Below are 15513 nucleotides of genomic sequence, written 5' to 3'. Positions count from 1 at the left end.
AAAGCAAGCATGCGAAGCATTCTTCGACGGTATTTTGGTAGTCATGAGCATCAAGACATGCGTCAGTTAACGGGCGTCAGCACGCTTTGGATCTCGAACCTGCCTCTTGAAGCATAAGCATCTACAATTGTAGAAGAACCAGGCAGTACGGCAAGGGGTTTTTTCTGGCTGGAGGGAATGGGACCGTCGAACGAATCCCCACTGTCATTCGCGCGGTCCGCCAGTTGCAACCCAGACTGCCTTGCTGCCCGCCTAGTTCCAGCGAAGAAAACGAAGTGTATAGGTACGCGGAGCGCCTCGAGACCACAGGAGAAGCCAAAGAGGCTGCACAGTAGCGACCTCCATCAGCAGCCATGAACGGTCGTGCAGCAGAGGAGCTCCTCCGTTGCGTGGAGCGTCGATGAGAAGGCGGGTGCTTGTTGTCGTGCAGTGCCGAACCAACATCAGCGCTCACAATACGCGGTACTGCGGCATCCAGACTGGTTGTTGGTTTACACTTCAATGCGTAAACCTCTCTTTCAGTCGGGGCCGCGCAAGACATGAACTCCCGGTGCGGATGTCTTGTGCGACGTACTACGGGTTTTTCCAAGAGCGTCGTAGACGCTATATAGTGCATGAACGAGTGTTCCACGCTCATGAAGTAGAATTCTCCAGGAAAACCTGGAAAGCAAAGGCTCGATTGAAGTTAGTCTCTCGCTTGACCGCCAGCGGTTTTGCCTCCATGACACCAATGAGCTGAGGCGCCATGGCTACTTTACAGCGTCGTGCTCGACCATGCGGCGCATTTCTACCGGCCTGCGGGCATACCTTTCCAACAGCGAGGCAGCGTGCGCAGTGTGTGTCGCCGAAGTCGTACTGCTGGAGAGGGTGAGGTGTTGTGCGGTGCACTCCAAGAGTACCCAAACGACGCACCGAGCCACACGATGCGTAGTCTAGTGACGCGTTCGTAGCCGTCCGTGATGTGGCCACGAGGCCTTTTTCATGGCAGCAGACTCGTTGACAGCACGTGTTCCCGGCCTAAGTTCCACCGAATCTTCCCTGTAAGGTGTGACCCGTCGCTCTCATGGGAAACTGCAGCATGTGTCCTGTGTATTCGAAATTCAAAGAAATAGACTACACGAAGGGTAGACAGGGGTTCTCAGCCATCCGCACTACGATCGGGTTATGATTGGGCTCTCTACGTGCGAACTTGCAGCGCACAAACAGGTCGAATCCGCGGGTGTCTCCGTATTGCAGCTACGCGAGACATGGGTACTGTTGGACGAGCGGCGAGTACGCCAGAAGGAGTTTCGGAACTGATACACAGACGCTCATCGAGGACACCCACGCTTAGGAATGTTCTCGGCATGGGACGGCCAGGTCGGCTAATGTGGGCCGCACCGAACAGGGTAAACGGTGCGTGCAATGATGAACCGGTGATAACCTCTCTTTGGCTCGCACGCTCTCCGGGGAGAAGATTCTCGGGTTGCATGAGATGCACGCGATCATTCATGCCGCTGCAAGGAAGAGAGTTACCGAGTGGGTGAAGTATTCCTTTTCTGGCTGGGAGACGATCATCTCGACATTTGCATTAGACACCACCAGCGTTTTCCGCCTCGTACGCCAAGGACAAGTGCAGCCCGCCCGCGCCTCCTCAAGACTTGCATGCTCCAGCCGCTCGTTCTCGCTCGACGACTGCTACTTGCGCCCCCCCCAGATAAACAGACTAGATACGTTCCAGAAGCATGGATTTGCCTTGCCTTCCAAGGTCTTCTGTATGCGTTCCTTCCTTTCCCCGACATCGTTGTTTTTCTGCGTCCTCTTTCCTCACGAATATGCCGCTCTCCGTGGGAGGTCTCGTGTGCATTTTTTTGTCTGCCGCGTCCTTGTCGTGGGATCATTCGGGTTGCCTGGCGCAAGGAACAAAAGTAGATGCAACATGCACGGGGGCAGAAGGCGTCGTGAATTGCGTCTGTGGAAGGGAGACAGCGGCCTCAGAGTCGCCCAGCACAGCGACCCTGTCCCCACAGTTGAACACCATCAAAGTCACCTGTGGATCCGGTTGGAGCTTCGTCCCCTCCAATGTCAATGAGGTCTGCACTGGACCTGCAGATCAGAAGACTCTGCAGGCATGCGAAGGTTCTAAGAGGGAGGCCAAGGCGGGGGCTGCCTCTCCCATCTTGGAATTTATCACGTCAACACCAACACCCTCGCCAGCCGTCCAGTGGACAAAGGCAGATAACCAACCCAGTTCGCTATCATTCCCGCCCTCCAACTTCCCGTTCACCGACAAAGACTTCTTTGTGGGCTGCAAAAATGATAGTCAATTCTGTGTCGTCCCTGTGAAAGTGAGTGCAAGAAAATCTGTTCTTAGTGACAATGTCCTCGTGTGCGCATACGGCGCCGACAGCAACGAAGATGTCCCTGCGGTGACCCTGAATTCCTCCAGCAACTCGGTGACTGTAGTCTGTGGCAGCGACGGAGAGATGACGCCTAGCAGAGAGAGTGGAAGTGCCTATTACTGCAAGGACAGCGCGGCAGATGGCGAGTGCACTGAACTCGCGAGCTTGTCCGAAATCCTGCCCGGCTTCTCGAAAGACTGGTGGACAGCAAGCGCAGATTACGAAGGCGGAGCCCGGCTTGTCATTCCGAAGACCGGCTTTCCCGCTGAATCGAAAACCATTGTGCTCGGATGCATGGCCAAAAAGCCAAGTGCTTCCGACATAGAAAAAAAAGCCGAAGATGCGTCATCCATTCAAGCCCGTCCTGTCTGCAAGGTGAAGGTCACCCTCAGTGCTCAGACGAGCGGCTCACCAAGCACACGATTTTCCGTGGCTATGGCCGCCTCGGTCGGCGCATTTTTTGGCCTTGTCGCTCTCTCCTAACTGCCTCTGAGTGTATTGTTTCATGTACTCTCGTGAATTACAGGTCGCTGCGCCTGGTCTCCGTGCATGGATTGTGCACGCGGGGTATGCAGCTTCGCACATTTCTTCACTCGTGGGAAGCCCTATGGCACGTACGCAGAGACCCTTCTGCCGCATACGTCCGTAACCTTGGCTCGAGGTTTCATGTGAAGATGTTCTTAACAAACGGCAAATTTAGAGGACACGACCAGTCTCGTGTTCCCCGCTGACTTCGGCTTCTGATCGATTCTCCGGCGAGTCTCCACCCATCATGGTTTATGGCTGCGAGCAAGACTCACCGAGGTTGTACTTGGATTCCCAAGCGGTTTATTCTGCTGCTCGTGACGTCTGATGGAGATGGAAGGAGCAGCACGACTTAAAAATGACAAGAGCGCGCGGCATGACACGGCGGTTCACTGCGTGTCTGGCAAAGTGCCCGTTGTCCCATGGCGTAACGACGGATCTAGCAGGGTTTATGGCGTGAGCACGTCTTGTACGCCTTGTCTGATCCGTCAACGGCAGCGCCTGACTGCACAGCAGAAGTTTTTTTTTTCGAGGCGTTTCGTAGGTGGTTTATTGTGAGTGCTCCGCTGAAATCAAGTGCCACGTTTTCCCGGGTCGAAGGATTCAAGGATCTGGGGGTGCCTTGTCCAGTGCTGAAACCAGATAGGCAACCGCTCGAAAAGGGCAATTTCGTGGCAGTATATTGTGAGACAGTGTACGGTGACTGCCCGCACGGCTGCGAATATTTAATTGACAGGCTTTCCCCTGCAGTCCGTATCGAAGTCTGCTTTTCTCCCTGCGCTCAAACCCCGCAACTTGTCAGCTATTTGTTCATCAGGAAGTCTCATGTTCCTGAACCCCCCTGTTACTGCGGTAGGGTCAAACTTGCTTATACAACTAGATTTGCTCCATTACGCGTGCTGCTCTAGTAATCACGTGGTTGATATCTTTAGCGCGCTGCAGACATCCAGTCCATCCTTCAGGTATATTGTGCTTTAGATTTCAGCAAGAGCAGAATTGGAGAGAGAATCCGTTGTGTTTTTGAATACGGGGAACCATGCGGCCCAGGAGCGACTCCTTCGGCTCCACGAGGCTCGAGCCGCGCGCGGCCAACCGACTGAGGATCGCGCGATTTCTGCAGCGCATGCGCGAAGGCGACGGGGTGCCTGCACCGACGTTCCTGTGTGCACCGAGAATACCCTTTCCTTCAGAACGTGTACGAAAAGAAAGCAACGAGACAGTCTCGCAGGCACGGTTATCGCTTAGAAGACCGCTTGGAGGGCTAGAAACTCGATTGCGGGTCACATCATTTTTCGGAAAGTCCCACCGACAGTGTCCCAAGACGCCCACGACGGTCGCAGTGTAGACGGCTGCCGTCTGCCAAGCAACTGCGAAGTGGATGGGGACTTGCTTTCACCTGGCTATGCATGTGGTTCAACGGTCAGAAGGAAGCCTTTCCTTCTATTTTTCTTAGTCCCGTGGAGTTCGCTTCCTTAGCCGATGCCACTGTGCTCGCGGTGTGAGTACAGTTCTCCCCATGTCTTGTCGCAGAAGGCCTCGGTATCACGCGAAACAACCCGTTCCCAAAATGTCACGATCCGGTGCAGGTAGAGTTCTGTATATTTTCCTGTTCATGGCACCCGTGTGGTCGCAACTGGTATCAACGGCGGAAAATAAACAGGTATTGCCGCAGTGCACAGTGCGCGATGCGGCTACCACGTGCGTCTGCGAAAGCTTAGAGGCTAAAGGTGGACAAGCTCAATCCGTTAACGCTGCTACGTTATCAGAGTCGGCGAACACCCTCCAGGTCCAATGCACAGAGCCCTCCACATTCGTGCCCTCCGACCTCGACAGCGTCTGCACGGGCGCAACACAGGAGGCTTCTATCACGACTTGTCAAGCCTCAAAGGACACTAGCACCAAGGTGAAAATCAGTACTCTCCTATCTAAGGAAGCCGACCCCGGCACCAAATGGACCACGAAGGATCAGAAAAGCCATTCTTTAGTCATCCCTTCGACAGATTTCCCCCTAGTCGACAGGCACTTCTTCGTCGGATGTACAAAAATCCCGGGGGACAAGTCATGTGTAGTGAACGTCACGCTGAATGCAAGGACTTCGGCGCTTGTGGGCAACGTCCTTACGTGCGCGTACGGCGAGACGAGCAACTTGTCAATTCCGAAAGTGGCACTGGACTCTACCAACGACTCCCTGACTGTCGTCTGCGGTGGTGAGGGAGCGATGCCGGAGAGTAACGGTGCTCCGACCATCTTCTTATGCAAGGACCCAGAGACCGACGTCTGCACTAAGGTCGAAGATATTACCGGAGTCTTTCCAGGCTTCACAAAGGACTGGTGGACGCCAGATAGAGAGCACGAAGGAGGCCGCACACTCACGGTCCCTAAAAGTGGTTTCCCTGTTGATCCGAAGACAATTATGTTGGGGTGCCTCAAAAGCCCACCTCCTTCTGACGCAGAGACAGCAAAGGACGCTTTGTCCGCTGCTGATCTTCCCACCTGTAAAGTGAAAGTGACAATCTCAGCCGGCGCAAGCAGTTTCTCAGCCATGAAGGCTTTGGTGGGTGCGTATGCTTTGATTACGCTGACTCTCTTCCGTGCATATTTGGTATAGATTCTGTGCGTCCTCACATATATATCGCTGTTCAGGTAGACGGCACGTTGGCGTCACCAGCTGAAGGGGCCTTCCTGAACCCTAATCTTATTCGCCAGTGTGTGACCGGTGTAGCAGAGCAGTCTGTTGAGTGGAGGCCGCTGCAAGCGGTACCGACGTGTTTCGTGATTTTATATACGGCGCTGTCTTTTGCTTTACTCACACTATGCAGGCAAGTCTGTCAGTCTGTCCGCGGATTCTATAATATTTTTGAAATCTGTTCCCCAGAGTGGGGCGCGTGCCCTCGTCTGTTTGAAAGTCTAACTCGTTCGTACGTGATCTGGATTGGGTTACACTTATTGCCTTTTCCAGTGCCCGAACTTCGAGCCTGCCTCCTTTCCCGCACGTCGATGTCCGCCGCATTTTATCGGCCTGTTTTTGAATCACAGGAGTATCTGCTGGCGTCTTGCACAGGAAGACACTACGAGCGGACAGTAGCCTGACAAGCGCCGGCCGTCCCTGACCGTCGGGGCGGTCAGCAGGGTGCCTGTAGAGTGGGAAACTGCGCTTTTTGTCTTTCTGGCGGTCGCAGTGAGGCCATCACGAAATTCCACGTCTACGAAGCACTTTTCTGTGTGTTGACTTGACAGGGTTTTGGGGAAGTTTTGCCGTGTTGTACATTCTCGGCTTCACTGCTGCTGTAAGCTCGCCTTGGTCATATTGGCATACACGGCAGGTGCAAGAGAAGAGTTCAGCCGGCACCTGAGACGACGCACCTTTTCCCGATAGAGCTCATCAGCCTTGACACGCCGACTGATGCCGTACCAAGGAGAAGGCTACTCGTGGGCATGCTGTCGACTCCCCCGCACGCATTCATTCAGAGGGCGTAAACGGTTTGAAAATCATCGATGTCCAGATGGCCACGTGCTCGTCCGTGACGAAGTACTGTTTGTGGGTAGGCTAAAGAGCCTCCCATGAGTCAATCAAGCTGATACACAGGAAGCACAGGTACCTAGCTACGGCGAACGCCTTTGGTTCGTCATTGGGGCCTTGTCTCACAAAGGGGTGTCTACTACATTTGCAAAGCCGCCTGCACATTCCTCATGTGTATCGCTTCTACAAAGAACCTTTCAGTGAACATGCAGCCGATTCCTCCAAACGCGACAGTCAATTCGTGAGTGTCATAATAATCCAGGGATGGCGTGCATTTTCCCGCCCGTGTGTTGAGGAACACAGGGATGACGACCCTCTCTTCAGTCTCGCGGATGGAGAAAAGCATCTACACGGAGATGGCTCGAAAGGGAAATAAGTTGCAAACTGGAAGCCTGAAGACGCTGATCCCTGTAGGATTTGCTTGTTTGGTTAATGATGTGCGGCACTATTATCACCACGCAGACACAAATTAACGTCGCGGTCAGTATCCCTCGTGCTGGAGTGCCTCCATGACGCTGTTACGAACCATGCGGTCGGTGTACTAACGGGTGAAATCCTTGAAAATCGACAGGAGAGTATCTTTTTCTGCTCTCGTGCAAGCACAACCGGCGATCAACAGGTCACTGCGTGCCTGCTTTTACAGTACGCGTCGAGGGTTAACGACGTGCCCCATGCGCTCATCCAGATGCCAGATCCATGCTAAGACTACAAGAGCCCTATGTCAACATTTAACAGCCAGTTTTGAAGTTGCCCTGTTCTTAGATCGCACTCCCATATCTTTCGAGGGATGCGATGGGCAGCTGTCTCCGTGCGCGCGAAAGCAAAGTGCAAGGTGACTCGGCGAGCGGATGCACGTCCACGGTTGGCGAAGATCTTGGCTCTCAACCAGCTAAGACTGATTCCTGGAAGCTGGCGGCCTCAATGCGCCATTTTTAAGCAAATACGAGAACAGATAGGTAAGAGAGTCTGGATCAGAGAGGGGTTTGCGCCCCAGCGAGACAAGGGTCTATGAGTCATCCACTGAGGCCTTCTGGGGTCTGCAGGCCAGGAAGCGCGCCGAAGGCCATCCTGCTCTCACAGAACCACGTGGAAGTTCGTCAAAAATCACCCAGCGCTCCAGCCTTCATCCCAGTCGTAGCCCCTGTGTCAGCCTCCGTTGGGCCTAACGGAGGAAGAAGAGTGGCGGTTTCGAGAGGGTGGGTCGGTAGAGGGCGCGAGCCGCGACCGGCCTACCGGACAGGTCACCCCATTGACCTGCCTGCACTCCCGCCCAGGCGGCAAAAGACACGCCGCTAGGGCGGCGAGGGTCCTGCAAACCAAAGGAATATGTTGGGAGCAAATTATCTGATGCTTCTGCGTTGAGCGCCTCTTCCGCGCAAAGTTTGCCGAAGTCCCCACTATGTCCTGTATAGGACCGAAAATGTCGGAGTGTTCCGTCGCCTGCGTTGTCTGTAATTTGGCGTCGCTTGCATCGAGTTGCGGGGCACGGGGTGTACGAGTCCGCAGGCGGCGCTGTGAAACCGAATTGCAGCGTCACCCCACGGGTACCAGCGGATGGGAATGACGGGGGAACCGGGGGGTCGGGGCGGGGGTATCCACGTCTAGATGACCCGCTTAGGCAAGCCGATTGACGGGGGGCGACCGGACAAATCCGGATAATGGACTGCGTTGTTTGAGGCTATGGGCGTACTCGCACAAACTGCGTTTATTGCTGTTCGTACTCAGCGCAAGCATGCGTTTTGGGACCAGAAGTGTTATGCAGTCGCTGCTCCGGCAGAACCCCTCGAAAATGTGGGGTGCGAGACTCTGTTTCGCATGCGTTCTTCTGTCCATAGCATCTCCATGGTGGCAAATTCATTCCCTAGCGGCTGAAAAGCCAATCACCCCGACCTGCACTGAGACGGCGGTCGGCACAACGACATGCATTTGCGGGGATGGCGCAGCCGGGAAACGGTCAGCTGACGCTGCCACCCTGTCGCAGTCGACTAATACCGTCATTGTACAGTGCCAGAGTTCCTTCAGCTTCGTACCATCTGATAAGAGCGTCTGCAACGGACAAGCAAGTCTGGATTCTATGAGGTTTTGCACAGACTCGAACCAGAGGACCCAGAAAGGGCTTACTCCACTCGCTGACTACCTCACACCATCCGTCGACAGCGTCCAGTGGCAAACCTCAATGCAAAGCCACTCTTTGACCTTCCCGTCCGGAAACTTCCCATTGAGTGACAGAGACTTTTTCGTAGGCTGCAAGAAGGATGGAACCGAGATATGCCTGGTAAATGTACATGTGAAAGCTAGGCAGTCAAGGCTCACGGACAGTAATACGCTCGTCTGCGCGTATGGCGCGGACAGCAACTCGTCTGTTTCAGAAGCAGTGATCAATTTCAACAAGAACTCGCTGACGGTTGACTGTGGCGCCGACGGAGAAGTGCCGTTGCAGGACAACAGGCCCATTGTGTACCATTGCACCGACCCAGCGAAAGAGGAATGTAAAGGCGTCGTCGACTTCAAAAGCATCCTGCCAGGCTTCTCCGAAGAGTGGTTGACTGTAGACGAGGGCCACCACGGCGTCAAACTCGTTATTCCAGAAGGTGGATTCCCCACTGAGCCGAAAACAATCGTGCTCGGGTGCAACCGGAGAGACTCGGCGGCTCGGCAGGTTCCTGAAGTCCCTATGGGCGGCTCGTCTGCCAAACCTCTCCCTCTGTGCCGAGTCAAGGTCACTCTGAAGACCCACGCGAGCAGCGCGGCTGGCCTAAACTTTTCAGCAGGTGGATCAACACTGATGTTAGTGCCGTTGGTCTTCGCCCCACATCTATGACGTTCGTCCAATGCCCAGCAATGGGACGAAGACTTCTTTTGTGCCCTTTAGTGAACGCATTTGAGTAAAGTGTCCCTGTCCCGCGCGGGCATGCGGTCGATTGCACACTCCCAAAGACTGCGACTGTGCTTCCCTGATATTCCGCCATATTTCAGAACTGCTCACTGCAAACTAAATCTGCGAGGTGACGCTGGTCCGGACTGCTCGTGCAACGGCATCATCCGAAAGTCTCCGGGGCCCTCTGCAGACGTTAAAAAAGAACATGCTGAAGTCCAGTCGGTCATGTTTTTGCGGGCTCGTTCGGCTGACCGGCGCCAACTGATCGACGCGTCTGCCAACGCATGTTGTCCCAATATCCGGCGCAGATTGAGGGCACTAATATGACCCGGCGTGCTCATCTAGCTCCTCAAATGCTTGCAGCGGCGGGTTAAACTGTGTCACCGGAACCTGTATACAGAGCAAATACCGCGAGGGATTACTCCGGAGATCCTCTAGTCGGAATAAAACCACACAGCATCGCCCACCGATGAACTGGCAGTTCGACTGATACTTTGCAGTCTGGGCCTCCTCAACGGCGCGAGGCCCCTGAGAACCCAGACCACTGTGCGCCTCGCCGAACAGACACTTGCGCTTCTTAACGATGGTTGTCAGCAACAAACATTCTTCGTGCACTTCTGTTGTGTACTTTCCTCATGCAAATACGACTTGCCAGGGGAACGAGCACAGTCAACAGCGAAGGCAGAATGTGCCTCCTGCAGAAATGGTGTTGTGTGGTACGGGCACCCGCCACGACGTAGACCGTCGCATGGTCATCTCACATTGGGAGTTTTGCCTCTGCGGATCCAGTAGCGGTGCTATTTCATGGTCTTGCGCGAGCCGCACGCGGTTTGACTGTCCAGTGGCTCTTGACGGAGCAAATCCTAACCGGATTCCACGGCGGTCGACATGGTTCTTGCGCAGCCCGTGCACGAATATTACAGTCTGCCCTCGTCGGAAGAATCAACATGAGACCGACGTTGGTGTTTCACGCACTGAGGCATGACCTCCACCCATTCGTGTGGTGTCTCCCATGCCTGGGGCTACGACTAGAATGCTCAAGGATATCTCTGTCCCAGGCCAGTTTTCGAGGCTCCCAGACGGCCGCTGCTGGAAAAGAAGCTTCAAGTGATTGGCCTCCCTGTGAGCGTGTGAAACGAACTAGTGATGGCTGCTGATCAACGCCATCCGAGTCTCAGGACAGCCGCTGGCTTGCGGGTTGGCTCGGGCTGGCAGACGCGATGGGGCGGCAGACTGTCGCGATGGCGCCGCCTCGAGACGATATTGGCAAAACGTGAGCCTTCACCAGCTCTAGCGCGGACGTCCTCCGCCTCCCCTCTTCCCCCGGAAGTTGAATGCATCAAGAGAAAACAACACGAAACTGACTTGGCAGCCGGTAGGTGCGCCGTGGTTGCGAGGGGTTGTTCCAGTCTTGTGTGGAGGGGGAGGGTGGTGACAAAGGGTCACTCCGACTCTCACCACCGGCAGCGGCTACACGACGACGCACGGACCAACCGGCACGGCCTACGGGCGACGGCCGTGTTTGGGGAACAAGACACATCGACTGACAATTTCGTTACAACGCATGCCCCCTGCATCAACGTCTCCGTGCGCGACTCGCATAGCTGTTGTTTCCTTGTCAACATTACATTCGTGATTCGCGCTTTGGCTTGTAGTCATTGGAAAGCAACGCGGTGGTCGATATTCTTATCCAACATGTCACGCACGGTGGCGGTTTTAGAGTGTGTTCTGCTGCTCGCCGCAGCTCCGTGGTGGCAGTGGAAGTCCATGGCGCAGGAAAATGCAATAAAACCCAACTGCAATTCAGATGGTACCGGCACTGTCTGTTCCTGCGGGAGCACAGCACACGACTCTGGTATATTCGAGCCGGCAAACTTGTCTCAATCGACGAATACCCTCACTGTTACCTGTGAGGAGACATTCAGCTTCGTACCCTCTGAGTCTAAGAGCGTTTGCGTGGGAACTCCTGGGCAACCCTCTCTGGCAGCTTGTCAACCCAAGCAGAGGGGGACCGAGGTGGTTATCGCTCCACTTGTGAATTTCTTGTCCTCCCCGCCCACCCCTCCAGTAGATGTTGAGTGGAAAAATGCAGGAAAGAACTCGCACTCTATAGTTTTTCCCAAAGCCAATTTTCCTTTCACCGATAAGGCCTTTTTCGTGGGATGCCAAAACAGCAACCAGAAACACTGCGTGGTGCCCGTCAGAGTGAAGGCAAGAAAGTCTGTGCTTGAAGATAAGGTCCTCAAGTGCGCATACGGCACAGACAGCAACACGCCTGTACCGGAAGTGACGCTGGATCCCACCAGCAAATCACTGACAGTCGACTGTGGCGAGGACGGAACAATGCCCCTTACGGGAGAACTGCCAACTGTCTACTACTGCAAGGACTCCGCCACCGATGCCTGCGATCCTGTCAAGGACGTGACAGAAATCCTGCCGGGCTTCGCCAAGGAGTGGTGGACACCAGTGAATGGTCTCAAGACCGCAGCCAAACTGACAGTGCCGGAGGGCGGTTTTCCTGTTGAGCCGAAGACAGTTGTGCTGGGATGCAATCCCAAGAGAGCAAAAGCCAAGGTAGATGCCGAGCCGGAGTCCCACGCTGAGGGTGGTCTCCCGACCTGTCGGGTGAAGGTGACTTTTGATGCTCCTTCGAGCAGCTCATCGGGGATGCGGCTTTCTTTGAATACGTTGGCCTTCTTGTCCGCGCTGTTTTCTCTTGCTTCGCTGGTTTAGCGTGTTTGTTGTCATTCTCGCAGTAGGTGCTTTCTTCTGTCGGTCGTGGGTAGTCGAGAGGAGTACCGGTATGCAGGGATGCACTGTCGAAGATGTTTAGAAGGCGCGAGAAAAAAGGCACCTGCGGTTCGTCCCTCTTTAAGCGAGTGCGTGGTCTTCGGGGGAGCTCACTCCCGTGCGAATTACCCGAAAGACAGAACCCCGATGAGCACTGGATGTTGTACCGCAGCAGCCGGCAGTCTACGCGTCTGTTCAGCAGCGGTCTGCCGTTTTCCAAGCGCGGACCTGCCATAGACGCCGGGCGAGGGAGAGAATGGTGGGGACAGCAGTGTCACTGTTGTTCTATGCATTTAGACTGCTGTACTTCTAGTTCCTGCTGATTCCTTAGATGGTTTTTCTTTTGCAGCTTCTAGCATGTTTCGGACCCCACTATCTTATTCATGTCATGTTATTCCATGACAGTGATAATCAATATGCATTTCCGATCCTCCTACATCAGGTCGTCTCTGACGTATCGGTTTCGAAACGCAGTTACGAGAGTCGTTTGCTGTCATGAGGATCGTACTTTTGCCGCTGCGGTCGCCCAGAGCGGCTCTGTGAAGCAAGGCAACCCTTCCCGGACCCTTTTTGTCAGACCTTCAGTACGACTATTTCCTTCGGATCATGTCACACTTTGCACACACACCACCTCTTGGTATTCTCGCTGCCACCAGGCACACCAATTGTTGCATGGAGGAGTGCCGCACCGAAATGCAAGAGATTAATTGGATTACGCGTCCTGTCGCCATACGAGACATCACCCAACAATCGAACCGTCATAGTATTTGTTCACGGCGCGTTACAGACGGGCGCGACAAGGTCGCGCCTGTGTTACTAGACAGCCGCACCCTCTTTCGGCAGGGGCAGTGACTATGACTGCGCTACAGGGCGCGGGGCATCCTTGATAGTGATGTGATTGGAAGGTCGCTGCGCGAGCGTTACGCGTCTAGGAAGTGGTAGCGGTTAAACCTCCATTCACCGAAGGGCGTCGCAATGTGGGGGCGTCACAGCGCCCTGCTAACCTTCTCGGTCTCGGGGGAGTATTTGTGCAAAAGACCAATGCGCGAACTCTTGCATTGGCTTCAGGCGGTCACGAGAGCTAACATGAGGAGATTCTGCCGGACGAGAAAGGCGTTGCTGCTAGCAAGATGGAGCCGACAGATCTGGTACTCAGAACTGGGAACGGTGCCTTACATAGTCTCCTGCCGCCTCCGGGCGTGCTCATGTTGCTTTCGTCAACGTAAGATGGTATACCAGAAGAGGTGGGAAAACTATGCTGGAGGCGTGCCGCACGATGGTATCTCGGATGCATTTCCCGTAGTACTGACCCTGCCACGCAATACATGCATGGCAAGCTGATCGGGTGCGATGCGAGGCATTTCTGTTTCAGCCGGAGCGGTGCAGAATGTGACTCCTTGTTTTTGAACGTGGGACCCGTCGTTCACACTCCTCTTGAAGAGTGTGAACTAATTCTGGTGCAGAGTGCTCCGGTGAAGTCATCGTCAGCCGGACGTCTGCACAAGGAGGCGAAGGGGCCATTCGGTGACTTGCTACAGTCGAGTGTGGAAGGGTGACGCAAGCATGTGTCTGTGCCGCCAGATACCTCTGCACACCACCAGTCCTCATCCAGGCTACCCCTTTCGACAGAAAGCAGAGAAATAGGCTCGGCAACAGTCCGGCCTACTAAGACTCGGTGGTAGCGTTCCACGATTTGACACCGCCGCCCCTCTGCATCGGCTGCACCGTATAATGAGGGTCGCGAGACGCGGTCGCGTGCATGCCCGTGTCGCGTTGGGGGGGGGAGGGGGGTTCAAGACACGCTTTCAGCCTTGTGCGCGTCGACCGACTTCAGGGCTCAGGCATTTCTCTTTTTGTCCCATGCAGTGTCATCTGCCAATGGCTAAGTTGGTTTCAGTCCCCAAAATACGACGACGAATTGCCCAGCCGACAATGGCGCGCCCAGCTGTGACTTCGGTGTGGGTTTTGCTGTTAATGGCATTTCCTTCGTGGCAGGGATATTGCCTGGCTAACGAAACGCCAGTGAAACCCGAATGCAATGTAAGCAACGAGACCACAACTTGCGTCTGCAAGCAGGACCCACCAGGACCCGTGGCGGTGTCAGAAGATCCGGTCCCTGTTGCCACCCTGTCAGAGTCGGTCAATGTCATCCGCGTGGAGTGCCATAGTCCTCTTACCTTCGTGCCTTCCGATCAAGCGAGCATTTGCCTCGGGGAAGCGAGTCTCGACACTCTGAAGGTTTGCCAAAAGGATAATCCCAAAAAGGTAATGTCACCGATCAACGAACTGCTCACCCCCACTCCACCGGTTGACGATGTAAAGTGGATTTCCAGCGACAACCATCATTATTCTCTAACCGTTCCACGTACGAATTTCCCTTTCACTGATAAGGCCTTTTTCGTGGGATGCCAAAACAACAACCAGAAACACTGCGTGGTGCCTCTCATGGTGAAGGCAAGAAAGTCTGTGCTCGAAGACAAGGTCCTCAAGTGCGCATACGGCACAGACAGCAACACGCCTGTACCGGAACTGACTCTGGATCCCACCAGCAACTCACTGACAGTCGACTGTGGCGAGGACGGAACAATGCCCCTTACGGGAGAACTGCCAACTGTCTACTACTGCAAGGACTCCGCCACCGATGCCTGCGATCCTGTCAAGGACGTGACAGAAATCCTGCCGGGCTTCGCCAAGGAGTGGTGGACACCAGTGAATGGTCTCAAGACCGCAGCCAAACTGACAGTGCCGGAGGGCGGTTTTCCTGTTGAGCCGAAGACAGTTGTGCTGGGATGCAATCCCAAGAGAGCAAAAGCCAAGGTAGATGCCGAGCCGGAGTCCCACGCTGAGGGTGGTCTCCCGACCTGTCGGGTGAAGGTGACTTTTGATGCTCCTTCGAGCAGCTCATCGGGGATGCGGCTTTCTTTGAATACGTTGGCCTTCTTGTCCGCGCTGTTTTCTCTTGCTTCGCTGGTTTAGCGTGTTTGTTGTCATTCTCGCGGTAGGTGCTTTCTTCTGTCGGTCATGGGTAGTTGAGAGGAGTCTCTGTAAGCAGTGACGCACTGTAAAATTTGTGCTGGAGGCCGGGGAAAAGAGCGCTTGCGGTTCAACCATCATGATGCGACCCGGTAGTCTAGTGAGCTGCGCCTGGCACGCTTCCCCCCGTCCGCCCCCCGTCGCGTTTTCTCGGATAGGTTGCTATGCCAAACCTCGACTTTCTGGTGGAGCCGCACAGGGGTCGCATGGTGGAGTGCATTCACAAGCGATGGATACTTTGCTAGAGCTGAGTGGAATGGACCCTGGAGATGCTGGACATAGCATCGCAACACCCGGAAGCCTATGAGTCTGTTCATCAGTCTGTTGTGTCTCAGGGGCTGGTCTTTCAGAAGCGCCGCGGGAGAGAATGAGGTGACCAGAAGTGT

At 54.7% G+C, this 15513-nt stretch overlaps 5 protein-coding genes across 5 annotated transcripts; all 5 read left to right on the top strand.

The window, feature by feature from the left end:
• Positions 1-1814: 1814 nt before the first annotated feature.
• Positions 1815-2864, top strand: BESB_061520 (SAG-related sequence; the record flags this gene model as incomplete). Its single annotated transcript, XM_029364566.1, has 1 exon — positions 1815-2864. One exon carries the CDS (start codon positions 1815-1817, stop codon positions 2862-2864), a length of 1050 nt encoding a protein of 349 aa, XP_029219274.1.
• Positions 2865-4473: 1609 nt separating this feature from the next.
• Positions 4474-5514, top strand: BESB_061510 (SAG-related sequence; the record flags this gene model as incomplete). The annotated part of the gene is made up of 1 exon (XM_029364565.1): positions 4474-5514. One exon carries the CDS (start codon positions 4474-4476, stop codon positions 5512-5514), a length of 1041 nt encoding a protein of 346 aa, XP_029219273.1.
• Positions 5515-7213: 1699 nt separating this feature from the next.
• Positions 7214-9247, top strand: BESB_061500 (SAG-related sequence; the record flags this gene model as incomplete). The annotated part of the gene is made up of 2 exons (XM_029364564.1): positions 7214-7382; positions 8262-9247. 2 exons carry the CDS (start codon positions 7214-7216, stop codon positions 9245-9247), a joined length of 1155 nt encoding a protein of 384 aa, XP_029219272.1.
• Positions 9248-10999: 1752 nt separating this feature from the next.
• Positions 11000-12037, top strand: BESB_061490 (SAG-related sequence; the record flags this gene model as incomplete). Its single annotated transcript, XM_029364563.1, has 1 exon — positions 11000-12037. The coding sequence occupies one exon, from the start codon at positions 11000-11002 to the stop codon at positions 12035-12037; it is 1038 nt and encodes a 345-aa protein (XP_029219271.1).
• A 1917-nt stretch (positions 12038-13954) lies between these two features.
• On the top strand, positions 13955-15070 carry BESB_061480 (SAG-related sequence; the record flags this gene model as incomplete). The annotated part of the gene is made up of 1 exon (XM_029364562.1): positions 13955-15070. The coding sequence occupies one exon, from the start codon at positions 13955-13957 to the stop codon at positions 15068-15070; it is 1116 nt and encodes a 371-aa protein (XP_029219270.1).
• Positions 15071-15513: the final 443 nt, after the last annotated feature.

Source organism: Besnoitia besnoiti, chromosome V (genome assembly GCF_002563875.1).
Source record: "Besnoitia besnoiti strain Bb-Ger1 chromosome V, whole genome shotgun sequence".
Taxonomy (NCBI): Eukaryota; Apicomplexa; class Conoidasida; order Eucoccidiorida; family Sarcocystidae; genus Besnoitia; species Besnoitia besnoiti.
This window is presented reverse-complemented; position numbering and strand designations above follow the sequence as displayed.